An 18,972-nucleotide genomic window follows, 5' to 3' on the forward strand; every position below is an offset into this window, starting at 1 on the left:
GCAGACGAGGGCCCTGGACCTTGGGTGGGGGTAGGGTTGGATGTGGCAGGTGTATCTCAACTTACCAAGCCCCACAGTGTCGTACCCCAGTGCCTGGGATCGTGGCAGGAAGAAAGTTCCTTCCCATAGTATCTTCTCCCAGCTCCTGCTCCGAAGGGTTATGTACTCATCTCTGGAAAAAGGAGACCCGTGCTTAGTGCTTTGCCCCTACTGCTTGGCCCAACTCACCAGCTTGCCCCCCTTCTCTCCCCCGGGCAGCTGGAAGGACGGCCTTGGCTTCTGTGCCTTGATCCACCGACACCGGCCTGAGCTGATTGACTACGGGAAGCTGCGGAAGGTTCGTTTGCTCACCTGGCCCTCCTGCTCCCTCCCCCTGCAGCTCCTACCGACTGGTCCCCCTTGGTTGGGTGGGGGATGGGCAGGACTGGGCCCCCAGTTCTGAGAGCCCATGGCCCAGTGTGAAGGGGTGTCAGTCTCCTTAGACTAGCTGAGGAGACAACCCTTCTAGAAGTAAGAGAAAAACACCTCCTCTGTCAGGGCTGCTTGAGTATGTATGTGCATAGCACATACTTGCTGACATGTCCAACCTGCCAGGAAAAATATCAAAACCACCAAAGCAATTTTGTTAGGACGATGGGATACTAAGTGGCCTTTTCCCCTTCTGTTTTTCTGGGTTGTGCAAGGTGCATATATTACTTTCGTAATTTAAGATATTGCATATTTTTAGAGACATCTATCCCAGCCTTGTCCGAGACTTGCTCTACAGTCCTGGGCAGGTTCCCGCCATGGATTTGCTTTCCCTCATTGCTGGAGTTTGGCTGGGGATTTTATTGCTGCTTGATTCATTTATGCTTTTGGTGTGAAGTTGCTAGGGGGTTTTCTTGAGCAACAAGATGTTGAGGAGCAGACCGGGAGGTGGGAGCTGTGTGTCTAGCCTCGTGGTGGTTCTTAGTGTCCGGGCTGGTTCAAGATGCTGGCCTGACCTGGGAGAGGTCTGTCCGGGACACTCGGACTGTACTCAGCATCCCCCCTCTCAGCCCATCCCAGCACCGAGAGGCCCTGTGGTGCAGACATCCTAGGAGAGGCCACCCTTGGAGCCCTCCCCATGCCCCCGGTATATGGTCTGGAGCTCGGGTTGGAATGTCACCTGTTGGTGCTTGAATCTCTTGGCAAAGGGCTTCTAGGAATGACCGTTCTGGTATTTGTCTCCTTGACCTTGATACTTGGAGAGCCCAGTGTTCAGTGAAGTCCCCCACCTTGCCTCTGCCCCCAGTGGCCAAGCAAGACTTGATGTTGCTGGTGCAGCAGCAGCTCTGTGGCATCAGAACCTCCGTTTTGGGGTGTGGGTGGTGGGGTGAACCGCCAAAAAGGATTTGTGAGGGAGGAAAGGAGTAGCTTCCTATCCCCTCCAGAAACCCCAAGCTGGGCCTGAAACTTGAGGCTGGGCCTCTGCCCACCTGGAAGAGCCCACCTGCCGAAGGAGAGAGCCCGCTGCCTGGCCCTGTGCGTGGCGGTGTCCAGGTGTATGTGGACGAGGGTCCAGCTAACCTCTTGGGGGATGGGGGGGCGGGTCCCAGCCCTCTAACTCAGCCACTTTGCAAAGAGAAAACAAATCGATTTGAGAACCCCCCTGACCCGCCTGAAAGCTGTGTGGCCAAATCAAACAGGGGCCAAGGTGGGGGAATCCTAGAGGCGGAGACTTTTTTTAAAGGTATCATCATCATGTACCACCCTAGCGGTCAGCCGATGCCCTGTGGTGACAGGTGTGCGTGTGCCTGTGTCCCTGCTTGGGGGGCCGGGGTGGGCAGCAGCCAGTCAGTGCACAGCTGTTCCCCACCCCCCGTATAAAGTGGGGTCCGTGCTGACTGTGTCTTTTCAGTCTCGGCCCCCGCCCCGCCGCCCGACTCCAGGAGCCTCAGCCGTTCAGGAGGGGAGAGTCCAGGGGCCTTTGTCTCATTCCTGGCCAGCCTTTCCCCACCCTCTGTCCCTCTCTGTGTCTTTTCATTTCTCCCTGTTTCTCTGTGTCTGTCTCCCCTTCTCTTTAAGTCAGTAGCAACAGTACAATCCAGCCCAAATCCTAGCACAGACCTGTTCCCACCGAACCGTGGATTCTTTCCAGAAAGCACAGAGGTTACCAGAGCCTCTGGTGCTTGGGAACAGGGGAGAGCCAAGGGCTCTGACCGGGAAGCACTTCCTTCCGGCACCCGCTCTAGGTGGGCGTGGGGGGCCTGGCGGTCCCTGGGAATCGAGGGCGGCAGGTGGGTGTGCACCCGGGGCCTGAGGATGGCCAAGGGCCTGGACGGAAATGACCGTTGCTGCTTGACAGTGTTTTTTATTATTCTGGAAGCTGTCAGAGACTTTCCCAGAAGGACTCCACCTTCTCTATTTTGAGCAGTTTCTTCCTGAAAGCGTCCCAGATGAATGGATTTATCCTTTTGTACCCTGTGATTCTCACCTTAGCAAATGCGGAAGCTGAGTGGTAGGCTGACAAAGCCAGTTTGCTTTAGGTTAGTCTGGGAACCAAGAATCGAGTGGGAGGTCCAGCAAGGAACTCCCCCAACTAAGTTATAGGTTTTTTTCCACATTAAAATATTTTTTTAATTTGGTAGAATATACATAACTTTTAAAGTACCACTTTAACCATTTTTAAGTGTACAGTTCAGTGGCATTAAGTACATTCACACTGTTGTGCACCCATCACCACCACCCAACTCCAGAACTCTTCATCTTGCAAAACTAAAATTCTGAACCCATTAAACCATCATTCTCCACAACCCCCTTCCGCCAGTCCCTGGCACTCTACTTTCTGTATCTATGAATTTGACCACTCTTGTAGGTACCTATATAAGTGGCATCATATAATATTTGTCCCTTTGAGTCTGGCTTATTTCACTTAGCATAATGTTTTCAAGGTTGTCTGTGCTGTAGTATGCCCGTCTCAGGATCTCTTTTCTTTTTACGGCAGAATAATATTCCATATCTATTTATCTGTCAGTGGGCGTTTGAGTTATTTCCACCTTTTGGCTATTGTGTATAATGCTGCTATGAATGTGGGTGTACAAATTATTTGAGTCCCTGCTTTCAATTCTTTGGGGTGTAGACCCAGAAGTGGAATTGCTGAGTCATATAGTAGTTCTTTGTTTAACTTTTTGAGGAACCTCTGTACTGTTTTCCACAGCAGCTGCACCATTTTACAATCCCACCAACAGTGCACAAGGGTTCCGATTACTCCACCTCCTCACCAAGCCCCAATAAGTTTTCTTGAGAAGATAGCAGAGCCAGAATATAGTCAGAAGACTGTAGCTGTTTGAAGGAGCCCCACATTTCATGGAATATGAGCGCCAAAGGGGCTTGAGAGCTCCTAGGCCAACTCTTGAGTAATAGGCGGGGAGACTGAGGTTAGGTTACTTACCAGTCCAGCTGGCTGGTGGCGGAGCTGAAACCAGAAGCCAAGACCGATGGCTCCCAGGCCAGTGCCTGGTCTCAGCTTGCATTTCTTTCTTTCTTTCTTTTTTAATTGTATTTATTTTTGGCTGCATTGGATCTTCGTTGCTGAGCACAGGCTTTCTCTAGTTGCGGCGAGTGGGGGCTACTCTTTGTTGCGGTGCTTGGGCATCTCACTGTGGTGGCTTCTCTTGCTCTGGAGCACGGGCTGTAGGCGCGCGGGCTTCAGTAGTTGCAGCACTCAGGCTCAGCAGTTGTGGCTCGCGGGCTCTAGAGCGCAGGCTCAGTAGTTGTGGCGCACGGGCTTCGTTGCTCCGCGGCATGTGGCAGTCCCCCCGCCCCCAGTCTTGGTGATCATCGAGATGGGGGTAGCCAGAGACTTCTTGTGCCTCTCACCCGCCTTCTTCTTCTTCTCCCCCTAGGACGACCCACTTACAAACCTGAACACGGCCTTCGATGTGGCGGAGAAGTACCTGGACATCCCCAAGATGTTGGATGCAGAAGGTGAAAGGCGCTTTCCTTCTGGGCCTTCGGCTCTTCTCCCGGCTGCGTCCAGCGGCCAGGAAGGGCGGGCCCCGCACCTGAGGCCAGAAGGGAGAAGGCTTGGTCTTCATTTGGGGAGCCAGGGGGTCACTTGTCTCTCAGGGATTCCACGGACAGATTCCCTGAGGTTTGGAGGGAGAAGTGGTAGCTGGTGTCGAAAAGGGCTGCCTGAGCATGATCCTCGTCTTGGTCTTGGAGTCGGGGTAGTGGGTGCCGGGGTGGAGCGCAGTGGTCCTTTGTTGTTGTAGGGGGAAAAAAAAGTTTATTATCATATGCATCATGGACGCACATGGGAGCTTGCAGTGATGAGTAACTCAAAGGGGTGATTTGAGTTTGGGGTCTATATACATACCTGACTTCACAGGGGAAAGGGAGTGGGAGAGAGGGCACTTGTGGAAATACAAATGACTTTTTGGAAAGATGAATGGGCCCTTAGGAGAACAGATGGAAGATATGATAGTTTGTGACAATGTCTGTCAAGTTGTAAGGCCATTTTCAAACACGCAAAAGCAGGGAGAATAATATAATGAACTTCCATATACCCACCATCCAGATAGAACAGTTATTGAGATTTTGTCACACTTTCTTTTTTTTTTTCGCTTTTGTTTTCTTTGTTGAAATATTTTAAAGCAAGTCCCAGACATCACAGCATCTCACTACTACGTACTTCAGAATACATACCTTAAAAATAGCAATATTTTCTTATGCAATCATAAAATAATTTTCACGCCAAGCAAATTGACAGTAATTCCTTGATACATCTGCTGCCCAGTTCAGAATCAAATTTCCCCATTATTTCTTTTTAGTTGCTTTGTTTTGATCCCGATCCAAACAGAGTCTGCACGTGGCATTTCGTTGTTCTATTTCTTGTGTCTTTTCTAATCTGTCGCACTTCTCTCTTCCCTCCGACCCCTTTCGTTCCTGACATTGAACTTGTTGTAGAACCCAGGCCAGCTGTCCCGAGTACCCCTTACTCTGGTTTGTCTGTTTCCTTCCTCGGGTACCATTTCACTCCTTCCTCTACCTCTCGCGTTCCCATAAGTGGAAGTTGATGCCAGATGGCTGGTTAGATGCAGGCTCAGCGTCTTGGCAAGAAGACTTGGTGGTTCTGAGAGCTGCTTTCCCCATCACATCAGGAAGCGTATCATGTGTTCACCAGCTGGCTTTAACTCCAGATTTTTCTTGACAGACATCGTCGGAACCGCCCGCCCGGATGAGAAAGCCATCATGACTTACGTGTCCAGCTTCTACCACGCCTTCTCTGGAGCCCAGAAGGTACCCGGGGCCCCCTGCTCCTTCCTTGCCCAGCACACCTCATGCCAGACCCCAAGCCATGCCCTCCCGCCCCTCCTCTCCCCGCCTCTCCTTGGCGACAGGGTCCAATGGTCTGTCTCTTTGGTAGCGTCAGCCCCCGGTGCCAACGTGGCATGTCGTTCTTGCTCAACTCCTCTCCCACCCGCCCCTCTGCTTTCTCTCATCTTCCTCTACTGCCTTGGAGAACACTGGGAAAGCGGTCACCTTCTGGGACCCAGATGGCAGGCTTCAGCAGGAAGGGCGGCATGGGTGAAATCAGCCAGGGGTGGTTCTGGAGGCCTGGAAGCGCTGTGGGCAGCAGCCCCTCTGTGCCCACCTCTGTTGAAGCTACGGCTTTAACAGAGCATCAGGCGTGCCTTACGGAGGCAGATCTGGGGAGGTGCCTCCTGTCTTCACTGACCTGTTCTACAGAGGTGTCACGAAGCCCCCGCCTTTCTCCCGCTCACAGGCGTGGTTTAGCAAATCTGTCCACAGCCCTGTTGGGCCTTGGCGCCTTCTATATCTTGCCTGAGGCCCCCATGCGGGGTCATTCCGCACAACCCCTTGGGGAGACGAAGGGAAAGGGTGGGCCGCGGTGAACACTTCAAGTGTCCTGACCCAGGTTTGCCCAGGGAGGCCTGAGGTTAAAGTCCGGTTGTATAGGTTCTGCACTCCACGAAGGCATCATTCACACTGCAGACACCGAAGATTTGAATATTTTCATTAGCAGGCTTAGCTCGGGTGGCAGGCGCCCCTCCCCCAGGTCCCCTCACAGGCAGGACCCCAGAAGCACAACATCCAGGTCGCTATGACGACAGACCACAGGCTTGGCCCTCTCAGCTCTGGGCCTTGGAGCTGCCACATACTCAGGCAAATTTCCCACCCTCTGCATGGAGTCTGAGTGGCCTGTTTTGAAATGCATGATGGGGCGACGCTCCCGCCTCCCCGACCCTCTGCCCAGCCTTCCCCAGCCCCACCCCCTCTCTCCCCCCCTTTTTCCCCACCTCTTCCCTATCTCTCTCCCACCCCAGCCCCTTTCTCCTCCCATCATCTCATTTTCTCTTTCTGCCCATTCCCTCATTGTCTGTCTGTCTGTCTTGTGTGCTCTGTCCACCATGGCTGTTTGGGTTTGTTCTGTGCCGCTGCTGCCTACTTTCTTCTCTCAACCTCTTCTCCTTCTCTGTGCAGATGTGTAGGCACGCTAAGGCCGGATGGGAAGGCCATGTGACCTAATGTTTCATGTCACTGCCACGCCTTCTCGGTGCGCAGAAGGTGAGCTCTCCCTCGGCCTCGCCCTCTCTCCCAGCGCCCTTTTGCCCATCTCTTCCATCCGCCCTGGATACTCCAGCCCCAGCCCCTTGGAACTGCAGCCCCTGGAATGAAAGGCGGGATTAGAAAAGCCCCCCTCCCCCTACCGCAACCCCAGCCTCTTGTAGGAGGGCAAGATGCTCTCTGAGCTTTGGCCAGGACACTTAAAGATGCCTGAGAATGCCAGCCTCTGGATGGCCTGCATCTCTGCCCCTACACGCTGGGCATAATAGGTGCCACAAACGGGAAACAAGCTTGCGGTCTCAGGACCTTCCCTGGACTGAGTTGAGAGCCCTTATCCCAAGCAGCACAGTTCCTGGCTCTGCTTCCTGCCTATTCTCTTAAATATCCAGGACCTCCTCACTTCTCTCTCTCTCCCTCCATCTACTTAAGCAAGACTACCCTCTCAAATTACCCAGCAACCAGGGCAGGGCGAAGTCTTCTGCCTTCCCCCTGGTGTCCAGTTCAGAGGCTCAGAGTCCTGCCTGATCCTTCCCAACCAGGCCTGCCAGGGACAGTGGTGCAGGTTGCGTACTACCCAAGGGTGCCCTGTGTGCACCATAGACCATGAAGAGTTGAATATTTTTTACAAAAATAATCTTGCAAATGGCAGTAAAAATGTCTTCTAACAGAATAAGTATGACAGTTTTGCAATAGAAGTGCCTTGGGGAAGAGGTGCCTTTAAAAAAAAATATATATATATATATATATAAAAGCATTATGTGGGCTAGCAGCAGCCCCATTCCCTGCCTGGATGGGCACCCAAGACCTTCCTCACTTTCCTTCCAGGCCTCAAGGGTACTGCCTGACAGGAAGCAGCCCCGCCTGGAGGCTCCCCATCCTGGGTGTCCCAGCATCCCCAGGAGGCCCAGCCCTTTTCAGCCTCTTCTCTGGCCTGCCTCTTGCTTCTTCTTTCTCTTTGTCCCACCTCTGCCGCTGCTCTTTCTTGTCAGCTTCTTCTGGCCCCTCTTACGCCCCACCTTTTAGGCAGGATGTGCGCACCACCTGTCTACTTGCCTCACTGGGCCTCCAGCCCTGAGAACCACACAGAGTCTTGCCTGCACCCAGGCAAGCTCTCTAGGCTGAGCTCTCTGCCGTGGTCTCTCCCCTCTTTCCAGCTCTCCTTCCTCCTCCTCCCCTGCTCCTGCAGGGTTCTCTCCTGGGCTTCATGCCCGTTGACACTGGCCTTCCCTGCCTCTGAAGCCTTCCCTGTGTCCTGGCTGTTGATGCTCGGAAGGGAGCGTGTGTGTGCGTGTGTGTGTGCGTGCGTGTGCGCGCGCGCGTGTGTGCGTGTGCGTGTGTGTGTGTGAAGCAGTCTGCTTTTCTCCCTCCCGAATCTCATACCACCTCCCCCCATGCCCTCTTCCCTCTCACTCATCCCTGTTGCAATCATTTCATGCTCCTTTTGTCCATACATGAGGACAAGATCACCAGTTGGGGGGATGGGGTGGGGGGTGGGGATGGGGGGGCGTGTTCCTCTCACGTCCTGGGTCAGGGGCCTCACCCAGAGTTGCCCCTCCCATCCCACTTCGAAGGAGTCAGGCAACTGCTTATAGCTCAGCAGGCCGGTGGGAGGGGAATCTTGCCCCTCTCCCGTGGAAGAAGGAGGAATCTTTCAGACTCATAGACTCTTCTTGTCTTGACTGTCTCCCTGTCTGGAGCCAATGGGGAAAAGTCTCCTGAAACTCACGCCCAGTGCCCCGCATCCTCTTCACTGTCCTTCTCTTATCAAGCCTTGGGCGGTGGAACTAGAAAGACAGCCGAGTCTAATACATGCGTGCATGCAGGTGTACACGTGTTTGTGTGCCTGTGTGGATACTGTACTTGGATGGATGCAAGTGTGTGTGATTGACGTTCCTAGTCAGATGAGGACCAACTTCTGTTTGACGTGTTGGTTTTGGTTCTCATTCTTTCTCAGCTTTCCTCTCCCCTCCTCTTCCGCTGGAGGGATTTAGAATGGCTTGTGAGCAACCAGAGTTTGTTTGTGTAGTTTGTTGCTTTAACATTCACGGCCTATTGGGAACTGTTTCTGAGAAACAGCCTTTTAGGGCACGAACTGGACTTGCTGTAGGGGGTTCTGGATGCTTTTAGGAGTAGATGATGCTGTTTGCAGCCTTCCATTTGTCGCCAACTGGTTGTGAATCTTCTAAGGGAAAGAAACCCCGTTCCTGCCCTCAAGGGATTCATGGTCCATCCGGGAAAACTCTTAATAAAAGAAGCTCATGATGCTGTGGTCTGATCTCTGCTCTGCTGCAGACCTGAGCGGGGGAGGGGCGCTGCAGGGCTGCGGGACACGGAGGCTTTCTTGAGCAGGACACACTGGAGCTTGAGGGTCTTAAGGGTTGAGTGGTGGGGATCTGCAACTGAAAGGCTCAGGGAAGGTTGAGGAAGGTGGTCACAGCTTGTGCGACGCTTCATGGTGTGACAGTGCAGCCTCCAGAGGAGAGCACGTTCATCCCACTGCCTGGAGTGAGCAGTGGGGGCAAAGCCAGAGTCGGTAGCTGGGGTCAGGGCTGAGCGCCGTGGGGTTGGCTCCCTTCTGTCTGGGGGCCTCGCTGGCAGGGACACCAGGGCAGGGAGCTGACTTGGGACGTGGAGAAAGACTAGGCAGTGGGAAGCTGTGGGAGGAAGGAAATGGGCAAGTCTAGCTAGATTTGGGAGATTTTTGACTAAAAATGTCACAGATGAGATCTTCGTGGCACTCGCATGACTCTGTAGGTGGTGGGTGGCAGCGCCACGGCGCGTCATTTGGCCTCATTTGGCTGTTCGATGTCACCGGCATTGAGGCTGCTTCCTCTCCACACTGTACCTGTACCAGCTAATTTGATGCTGATTAGTAGAGTGGCAGTTTGGCCTGGAATAGCTGAGGGTTTCATTTGGGGATAGCTAAGTGCTCTGGGGCTAATAATCCATAACTTAGAAACAAATAACTAATATAAAACTGAGCACATTGTTTTGTATTACATTGTATAACAATACACCTTAAAGTGGGTCATAAAAAACAAAAAAACAAACCATGGAAGGGTCAACACAAATTTCCAGTAATCTTTTCCTTTGGCACTTGGAAGTCATCCTTTGGCCTGTTTCTATAAACTATTTTCTCAGCCCATTTGATGATCTTTATAAAAAGTCCCCAGGAGGCCCACCCGGGAACTCCCCTAGACTTCATCCAAAAGGAGCCCCCTTTGACCCTGGAGCCTCTTGAGGGACGGCCGAGGCCCTTAAGGCCCGCAGGACGTGTCTTCCAGAATCCCATGAGCGCAGGCCTCACTCAGTCCACCAAGTTCACGAATTGACACACAAATCAAAGCTTATGGCCTCTGAGCCCAGGATCTCAAGATGAATCAGGAAGATAACACGGTGAAGGTGGGCTTGATCCGTTCGCCATCACAGTGGCAGCTGCTTCTTGCCGATGATTAGGGGCTACCTGTGATTCCTATGTGCTTGATCAGCACGTTGGGCTGGGGGCTTTGCAGCCACCCCACATTCTTACATACATGTCAGCACACGGGAGAGCACTGGCCTCCCCCGGGTCCCCTCCCCAGCCTTCAAGGGAAGTGGCCCCGGTGACTCCAGGCAGATTCCTGGGGCAGCTTCATGGGGACATCAGCCCAGTTCCCATGACCCTGCTCGTTCCGGGGCCCCGCATCTTCTGGGACGGGCTCCAGGAAGGAATTTCCCTCCTTGTGGCCTCTTGGGATCCCCCATGGTTGCTTGTGGGTTCCTTAGAGGAAGGACGATCCGTCAGGAGTTCCTGATGGTCCTGTGAGAAGTGGCCTTGGCATCTCCAGGACAGTTAGGTTGGGGCGCAGCGGGTGAGGACCTAAGGATGTGACTGCTTGTCTCAGTTTCTTGAGACCTGGGACTCTCAGCTCCCCCTCTGGCCACGCCCACAGCTCTCCTGCTGGAGGGCCACCCGCCCTAACACCTCGCCCTGGAGGGTGCAGTGTCTTCACTTGGAGCTTGAAAGAACCTTTATGGTGATCTCATCCTGCCCCCTCGCACACACACCTCCTGGCAGTCACCCACGCATCACATGATTTGGTGGGCGTGTGTTCTATTTGCAGAGTTCTGCAATGAAAAAGCATTTACATCTTCTCAGTTGTTCCTTCCCAAGTCAAAGCACCGTCATTCTCAGGAACTTCTTCCTGATGCCTAGCCTCAGTTTATCTTGCTGCAGTTGAAATCCGTGTTGTCTTGTTCATCAACCGGGTGCAAGGTCCCATACTTCTCCCCCTTAAACCTTTGCCATCTGCAGGGTCACCCTTCTCCAGGGCCCCAGGATGCGTATCTGTTTGCTCATTGGCATTATCTGCTGCCACCCTTAGGCCACCTTCCTATCACAGGACCCCAAAACGGCTTCGAGTTCCCCTCCCCTTGCAGTTGGGTTAGGATGTGCACAAGAACTGCATTTAAAGATCACCTGAGCAAAGTGGGTTTAGGAGCGCCTGGCCCCTGCTGGTGTCAGGTGCACCATGCCCTCTAAGCGGGAGAAGCAGTGTCCCCTGGGGTTTCTGGGCCTTTGCATCCGATTGCCGTTCAGTCCTATTTCGTTCCTCTAGCCACCAAGGCCCACATCGGGTGTCTGCTGGCCCAGCACTCGGTGTGGAATGTGCGCTTAGCTTTCCCAGAGGTGCCCGTGCCGGCTTTCTGGACATCCTGCCTGTGCTGGGTTGATCCTTAATTCCTGCAGCTTCTCTAAAGTTCTCTGGGCTTCGGGCCAGGAGCCTAGAGAGATTCTGCAGGGGTCCTGAGAGGCCCCGCTCCTTATCAGCACCGTATTCTAGAACTCCCAGATTTGAATTCCTGCATCTCCAAGATCCTGGCAAAGCCAGTCTGAAAGCCTGAGCCTTGGGAATCCCAGGGTCTCCATGCCCCAGGATGGGCATGGATTTTCTCACCCCTCCACCTGAGCTGAGTATTTCGATTATACCAGTCATTGGATTAGTTTCTTCCCAACATACATGTTGGATCTCAAACTTAGGCTCTTCTTCAGGGGCCCCCAGTTCAGCCACTAAGATCTCCGTCTGGGCTCGCTTGATCTGTGGGACTCGGCCCGGGCTGGCAAAGAGGATGGTGAGGCGCCTGTGAATTCAGAGTCTTGGGAGGTGCCTTCCAACCGTGTGACCTGCAGGGGTGGGAGGAGACCTTGTCACCGCAGGCGTGTGCCAGGTGCTCCCGCCGTTGTGAGGCTGACCGTGACCCTCTCTGTCTTGTTGCCAGGCCGAGACAGCCGCCAATCGCATCTGCAAGGTGCTGGCCGTCAACCAGGAGAATGAGCAGCTCATGGAAGACTACGAGAAGCTGGCCAGCGATGTGGGTACCTCTGGGTGCTCCTGGCCTGGCCCCGGCAAGGCCCTGCCGCCCTACCCTGAGAGACAAGGGAGCCCCAGAACCCGTACCTCCAAATCTGTGCCCAGGCACAGTCCCAGGCTGGGTGTCATCCCTCATCCCTAGCAGTCCTCCTAGGGCAGCTTCGGCTCTGCTCCCACAGAGGGTGGGTCAGGGGCCAATCTGGGCTTTGGAGAGCCGAGTTCCAGGCTTTTTCTATCACCGAGAGTAAGCCTGGGAAATCCCTTCACCTCTCTGGGTCTTGTTTTTTTTTCACTTAACAAGTGAAAGCTGTGCTAAGGGACCTTGGAGGCCCTTCGAGATCAGTGAGTGTACTGTTGTTCTGGGGGTTTCGCTTGGACTAGAAAAGGAGTATGCGGTTCTGAGAGGACGTGAACGGGGAGTAAATCAGTGCTGGCTCAGGCTAGCTTAGCAGCCGGGCCCACCCAGGGGACAGGAGGGGACAGGACTGGATTTGCTGCTCTGCCACTGGCTGCATTGGGGTTACAGCCCCACTTGCTTCTTCCTTAGAAGAATTCAGCCCTCTGAACAGCCCAGCCCAGCCTCTTGGTAGATCAGATCTGCCGTCCAGCATAGTGACAACCCAAGTTCTGGTGCCCGGGTGCCTGGGTTTAACCTCTGTGCTACCATTCCACCTCGGTCACCTTGGCAAGTCACAGAGCCTCACAGTGCCTTGGTTACCTCCTCCGCCACCTGAGGCAGGATCACAGTACTTAACCCCATGACCACGTAGCTCTCGTCATCATTCAGATGAGTTAGTTCAGGCCACGTGCCTGGTACCTGGCAGGGGATCACGTCTTTCCTCTCATCACTTCCACTCCTCCTCCTCCTCCTCCTCCATCACCTCATCGAGGAAAACAATCCCTGCCTGTGCCCGAGAGGCCAGCCTCTTCCTTTTTGAGTCAGGGACCCACATTCTAGAATCCTAGAAGGTCAGGTGGCAGGGGCCTCAGGGAATGAGTGTTCACACCTCCATGGTAAGATGAGGAAACTGAGGCCCAGCCAGGTAGTAGACCTAGAAATAGAACTTGGGTCTCCTGCTCTTAGCTGAGCCATCTTGCCCCCAGGTCTTCCCTTGGCAGAGCAGGGAGGTTGAGTGATGCTGGCTGTGAGTTGACGTACCCTAGCGGCCAGGCTTCATGAGGCCTTTGATTCTCAGAGGGAACACCCTGGAACCTGGCCGAGTGGCCTGGGGTGGTAGTTGGGAAAGAGTGTGCTGTCAGGAGAGATGCCCCCCCAGCATCAGGAGGAGAGGGAGGCCAGTCCTTGCCCCCATCCCAGCATCTTCCCCCGCTCCCTCCAGCTGCTGGAGTGGATCCGCCGCACCATCCCGTGGCTGGAGAACCGGGCGCCCGAGAACACCATGCACGCCATGCAGCAGAAGCTGGAGGACTTCCGCGACTACCGGCGCCTGCACAAGCCGCCCAAGGTGCAGGAGAAGTGCCAGCTGGAGATCAACTTCAACACGCTGCAGACCAAGCTGCGCCTCAGCAACCGGCCCGCCTTCATGCCCTCTGAGGGCAGGATGGTCTCGGTGAGCACCCGGACCGCCCCCACCCTGAGCTGTGCCCGGTCACCATCAAAGGCGGCATCGTGAGTGGGGCAGGGTGGGGGCGTGTGCTATCTACCTGCCCACCCTGCTCCAGAGACCAGTTCTCCCTTCCAGGTGACCGCCCAGGCTCCAGCCCACACTCAGCCATGTGGGGTTCCCTCACTCCCCAGGAACAGAGCCCCTTCTCTCCTCACCATTCCGGGTCAGACTTGCCCTTCCAGACCCCTGAACATCCACTTGGATCTGCCCCCAGCACCTTCCTCCCTACCCCTCAAAAAAATCATCTTTGCAAACAAAATCCCTCTTGACATGTTGAACCAAACAGGGTATAATAGCAATAAGGATAATTTTCACTTTCATGGAATCTTACTTAAAAATTTTTTTTATTACCTTAAGTAATAGATTTTTTTGGTAGGATATTTCAAAGGTAAAAATAAACAAAATTCAGAAAATAGAAATTATTCATAATCTTACTACCCAGGATCAACTTAAAAGATGTTGGGGGGGAAGAGATTCTTTTAGTCTCTGTAAATATAATTTTTAAGGGAATCCTAAAGCATGTTTTAATTAATAAGCTGCTTAAAAAAACAACAATATATTGTGACCAGGTTTCCATGTCATAAAATTTTCTTCATTTATGTCACTTTTTGTTATTCCTCCCTCTTTACCCTCTCCTCAGAACTTGAGAAATTTTATGAGCCAGAGAAACATGTAAAAGAAAATTTAAAATTCAACAGGATAGAGCTTTTTACCCTTTGCAATGGAGAGTTGATGAGGAGACATGAGCACATAAGGCAGGAATGGAAGGGAAGGGGAGAAGCATGCAAACAGCATTGGAAAAGGAAGCAGGATCCTGGGGGGGACTCTGGGGGACAGGAAAAAGGCTGTGACGTTGTACATGCAGTTTGGAAAATTGCAGTCCTTTTACAGGTTCCAGGATGAATCAGCAGTTTTTAGACGGCCGGAGCTGCTGCTAGCTGGGGGGTGCTCTGTGCTGTAAAGCCCCTCCTCTGGGGGGACGCAGTGCAGCCCCCGGCACATGGCAGGGACCTGGGTGGCACTCGAGCTGGGTCAGCCATCACTGCCCAGGGATGCCCTTGTGCTAACTGTAGGGGATGGCCCTGTCAGTGGCTCCCTGTCTGAAGGCCTGTGGGTTTGTGCTCAGCACCTGTCACTATCTCTGGGCAACTCTTGGCTAGCTTACCCAGGCCAGGGTCCCTACAGGCTCCAGGCTATTGCCCAGGGCCCGGAGGCTGGGGCCCATGAGTGGACCCAGAAATGTGGGAAGGCTGGGAGGCTCCCACACCTGCCTGCCTCGTTCAGTCTGTTGCTCTGTCTCGCTGGCTGGCCCTGTGACCTCTGTGATTGCTCAGAATCCTGTCAGAAGCCAGTCCTGGAGCACAGAGGGCCTTGGGCTTTCTCCCCACTGAGCTGCACACCCAACGCCCCGTAGCCGGGTGGCCCCAACTCTCTGTCCAGGAGGCCTGGTGCCCGGGAGCCCTGGGAAACACCGTGCGGGCTGGACGGGGATGGCTGAGATGGGGGGGAGGCTCCTCCTGGAAGGCATGGAGTAGCTCTGGGGTCTCGGGGGCCAGGAGGGCTGACCCTGTGCCGCCCATCCTTAACAGGACATCAACAACGCCTGGGGTTGCCTGGAGCAGGCAGAGAAGGGCTATGAGGAGTGGCTGCTGAATGAGATCCGGAGGCTGGAGCGGCTCGACCACCTGGCAGAGAAGTTCCGGCAGAAGGCCTCCATCCACGAGGCCTGGACGGACGGTAAGGCCAGCCTAGCCCCTGCCCCCTATTCCAAGGGTCTGGCTTTCATGCTGAACCACCAGCCACAACTCCTTTTTTTCTTGTTTTTTATTTGTTTTGTTTTGTCTCTTACTAGTTCCTTGACATTAGGCAAGTTCATCAGCCTTTTGGTTGCCTCAGTTTTCTCGTCTGTAAAGTGGGGACAATAATAGTACCAACCTCATAGGTTTATGAGGGTTAAACGACTTAATACATTAGATGCACGGAAAAGAGTTCCTGGCATAGTACAATGCTATATATGTGTTAATTATTCTTGTCACTATAATGATTTCTTCTTCCCCGAATTAGGTTGGGGTTCAAACCCCGACGCTGCCACCTTGAAGCAGTGTAACTTGGACCAGTGGTCTTGTTTCCTTGTCTATTACATGCAGGTGATGATGTACCCTCCCGGATTAGTTTCCTAGGGCTGCAAATTACCATAAACTGGGTGGTTTAACAGGACAGAAATGCATTCTCTCACAGTTCAGGAGACTAGAAGTCCTAAATTGAATTGTCATCAGGGTTGGCTCCTGCTGGAGGCTCTGAGGGGGAGGTTGTCCGATGCTTCTTCCCCACGTCTGGTGGTTGCTGGCAGTCCTCGGTGTTCCTCGGCTTGTAGCAGCACCACTCCAGTCTCTGCCTCCATCATCACGTGGCTGCTTCTCTCTGGGTCTCTGTGACTCAATCTGCCTCTCAGTTTTCTACTAAAGACACCAGTCATTGGGTTTAGGGCCCACCCTAATCCAGTATGACCTCATCTTAACTAATTACATCTGCAAAGACCCTATTTCCAAATAAGGTCAGATTCTGAGGTTCTGGGTTGCACATGAGTTTTGGGGGGACACTATTCAACTCAGCATCCCTCCTCATGGGGTTGTTATATGCTTACATATCATAAGTGCATTTTATGCTTAGTTGGGTGCCTGGCACATGTAACACACTCAGTAAATGGTAGCCCTTGATATCTTCCCTCCAGTGCCTGCCCTTTTCCTGTTTCTGGCCTCCCATTGTAATAACCTGGAGCCCTGGCCTTAGCACCTGTGTGTCTCTATCAATCACTCTGACCTGGAGGTTCTTGGGGCCATGTCCGGTGTCTGCTTGTTGGCAGCTAAGGTTAACTCCAAAGAGAGAAGATCATACCTGGAATGGTCTTTTCCTCAGAACCTGGGTTGGGGCTGGAGAGGGGGCCATGCTGCCGATCTCCTAGGGCCATGCAGCCTTTTCAGCTGGAGCCCCCGGGGCAGACCAACTGGCCAGTGGAGCTCAGTGCCCTAAGACACTCCCACTCAGCTCTGTTGTGATCCTCGGACATTAGGCTGGAGACGAGTAGGGACGGCCACTTGGGGGTAGCGAGGCTTGGTGGGGGATAGGAGTGTGCTTGACTCAGCAGAGGGGGTTTGCTGAGCTTTGTATACAGTGATATGAGGTTGCTGCCCCACGTTCCACTGTGCATGTACGGAGCTATTTATCCAAGCGTGGTTGTGCGGAGTAGAAGGGGGATGGTGGAAATTGCACCTATTCACCCACATGCTTCTATCGTGTCCTCTCCGGAGCCAAGGAACAGCTTGCCAAAAGGTACAGAGCAAGGATTGGCCCCGCCAGCTTGCCAGCCACCAGCAAGGGCATGAGAGGTGCTGGCATGCCTGTAGTAGATGCCGGCACAGCTGCTGGGCACAGCAGTCTGGCTACACGTACTCACGCTTGACAGTGTTATTGCCCGCTTACCTGGGAATTCCATTTCTTGAGACTGTCTAAAAAATTAACCCTAAGCATGGCTGAAGTCACGTGTCTGGGATGTTTGCGATGAGACCATCTACAATAGTGCAAGCTGAGGGGCCTGAATGCCCCATGGTACGGCAACGAGTGGTTACGCCAGTGACGGTTCAGCCATGCAACAGAATGTCATGCAGCCATCAGAGTGGCTCATGTAAAAGCCGCTGGAGCCAGAGTAGAAACTGATGATGTGCTGCTGAGTATTTTAAAAGCAGGAAACATTATTTATATACACCCGATGGTTTTAACACAACATCCATATAAGGCAAGACTGAAAAGGAGTAGATAAGTAGGCTCATCTGTGATATTTTTTCCCTAAACTTGTCATATGATTATTCTGACAAAGAAAAAAGAGTAGAGAGAAGGAAAGAAGCCGTCACCTTACAGCCCAGCCTTCATTTACTGAGAGGGGCTGAGCATCCCTGATGGGTGCAAACACAGGAGGTGGGAGTGCAGGCAAGGCCAGGTCAGCCCCTGTCCTGCAGCCGCTGCTTCCCAGGGCAGCTGATAACCATCGTCTAACAACAGTCTGGGAGGTCATTTCTCATCCCCTTTTCCTCCTGGGAGACTAAAATCCAAGAAATCCAAGTCTGCCTTGCCCCTAAAAAGGGAGGGCTGTGCACCTGATGATTGGAGAAGATTCTGGCCACTGATGGCTTATGTGCAGAGTGCACTGGACATGGTACCCACACTGAGCGTAATTGAGGGGAGGGGTCCCTGCCGGGCTGCTGGGGACCAGCAACTATAACTGGAGAAACTCTAAAGATGGGGGGGTATCCCTGAGGGACTTGGCTTGTTTTTCCCCGGTTATACCACAGGCATAGATCATTGTTTGCTGCTGTTTATAAAGTTCATGTTATGCCCTAACTTCCCCTCCTAGTCTGGCATAGCCTTTGTACATCACCATGCCCGATGGCCCTGACATGCTCCGTGGAAAGTAGTGACTTTCCCGCCCCTGCCCCATCGTGGATGGGTGTTCCGGTTGCACATCTGCTTTCTCGAACTGCAGATAATTGATCATCGTATAGGGCACGTCTCCTCGGGATGTACCAGTAGCGGACCTCCCGGGCCCTGAGGGGTGGGTAGTTGGGGTCAAGAAGGTGGGGCCTCCCGGCTCCCGCCCAGCCTTGTGCCCTGTCTCTGACCCCAGGCAAAGAGGCCATGCTGCGACAGAAGGATTACGAGACGGCCACCCTCTCGGAGATCAAGGCCCTGCTCAAGAAGCACGAGGCCTTCGAGAGCGACCTGGCCGCCCACCAGGACCGCGTGGAGCAGATCGCCGCCATTGCGCAGGAGCTCAAGTAGGCCCGGCCCAGCGGGCGCGGGGGGCGCTGTGGGAGGTGGGAGTGTGGCCTGAAGACTCATCAGTGCGGAAGGCTAAGGACGTTCCCCCCAGGTGGGGAATAGCCTGTGATCGTTCTGTCCCAGGCCTTCGGTCCTCACCTGTAACTGGTGTGGGACCAGAGGATGACCAAGTCTTGGCTCTGAGCTCTCAGCTGGTCTTAGTGGCTTCCTGTCATTGGGCACTGGGGTCAAGACTGGCATGGCCTACAGGCAGGGCTGGGGTGGGGGCCCTTGCAGAGGAGAACTGGCCTTCGCTGGTCTCCTGCCAGCGGTCTCCTGAAAGCCGAGGAGTTGAGAGTGGGAGGGGAGTCCTGGAAGGTCTTCATGAAGCCAGCACACCTGGCCTTCCGGCGCCACCAGCGCCCCAGCCCCAGGGAGAGGAGAGCAGGCCACGGAAGTCACCTGGGTCATCTGACTCTTCCTGTCTCCTCCCTCCCAGTGAGCTGGACTATTACGACTCACCCAGTGTCAACGCCCGGTGCCAAAAGATCTGTGACCAGTGGGACAATCTGGGGGCCCTAACCCAGAAGCGGAGGGAAGCTCTGGAGGTGAGGGCCCCCGAGGGAGAT

General features: G+C 53.8%; 1 protein-coding gene across 3 annotated transcripts in view; it reads left to right on the forward strand.

The window, feature by feature from the left end:
- ACTN1 (actinin alpha 1) overlaps positions 1-18,972 on the forward strand; it is a 95,124-nt gene that overhangs the window by 66,417 nt on the left and 9,735 nt on the right. For all 3 annotated transcript variants that reach the window (XM_068543691.1, XM_068543697.1, XM_068543702.1), the window contains exons 6-13: positions 259-337; positions 3,867-3,948; positions 5,177-5,262; positions 11,812-11,904; positions 13,244-13,474; positions 15,121-15,268; positions 18,210-18,360; positions 18,843-18,951. In XM_068543691.1, the coding sequence (XP_068399792.1) occupies positions 259-337; positions 3,867-3,948; positions 5,177-5,262; positions 11,812-11,904; positions 13,244-13,474; positions 15,121-15,268; positions 18,210-18,360; positions 18,843-18,951 (979 nt within the window). The remainder of the gene's footprint in view (positions 1-258; positions 338-3,866; positions 3,949-5,176; positions 5,263-11,811; positions 11,905-13,243; positions 13,475-15,120; positions 15,269-18,209; positions 18,361-18,842; positions 18,952-18,972) is intronic.

Source organism: Eschrichtius robustus, chromosome 1 (genome assembly GCF_028021215.1).
Source record: "Eschrichtius robustus isolate mEscRob2 chromosome 1, mEscRob2.pri, whole genome shotgun sequence".
NCBI lineage: Eukaryota > Metazoa > Chordata > Mammalia > Artiodactyla > Eschrichtiidae > Eschrichtius > Eschrichtius robustus.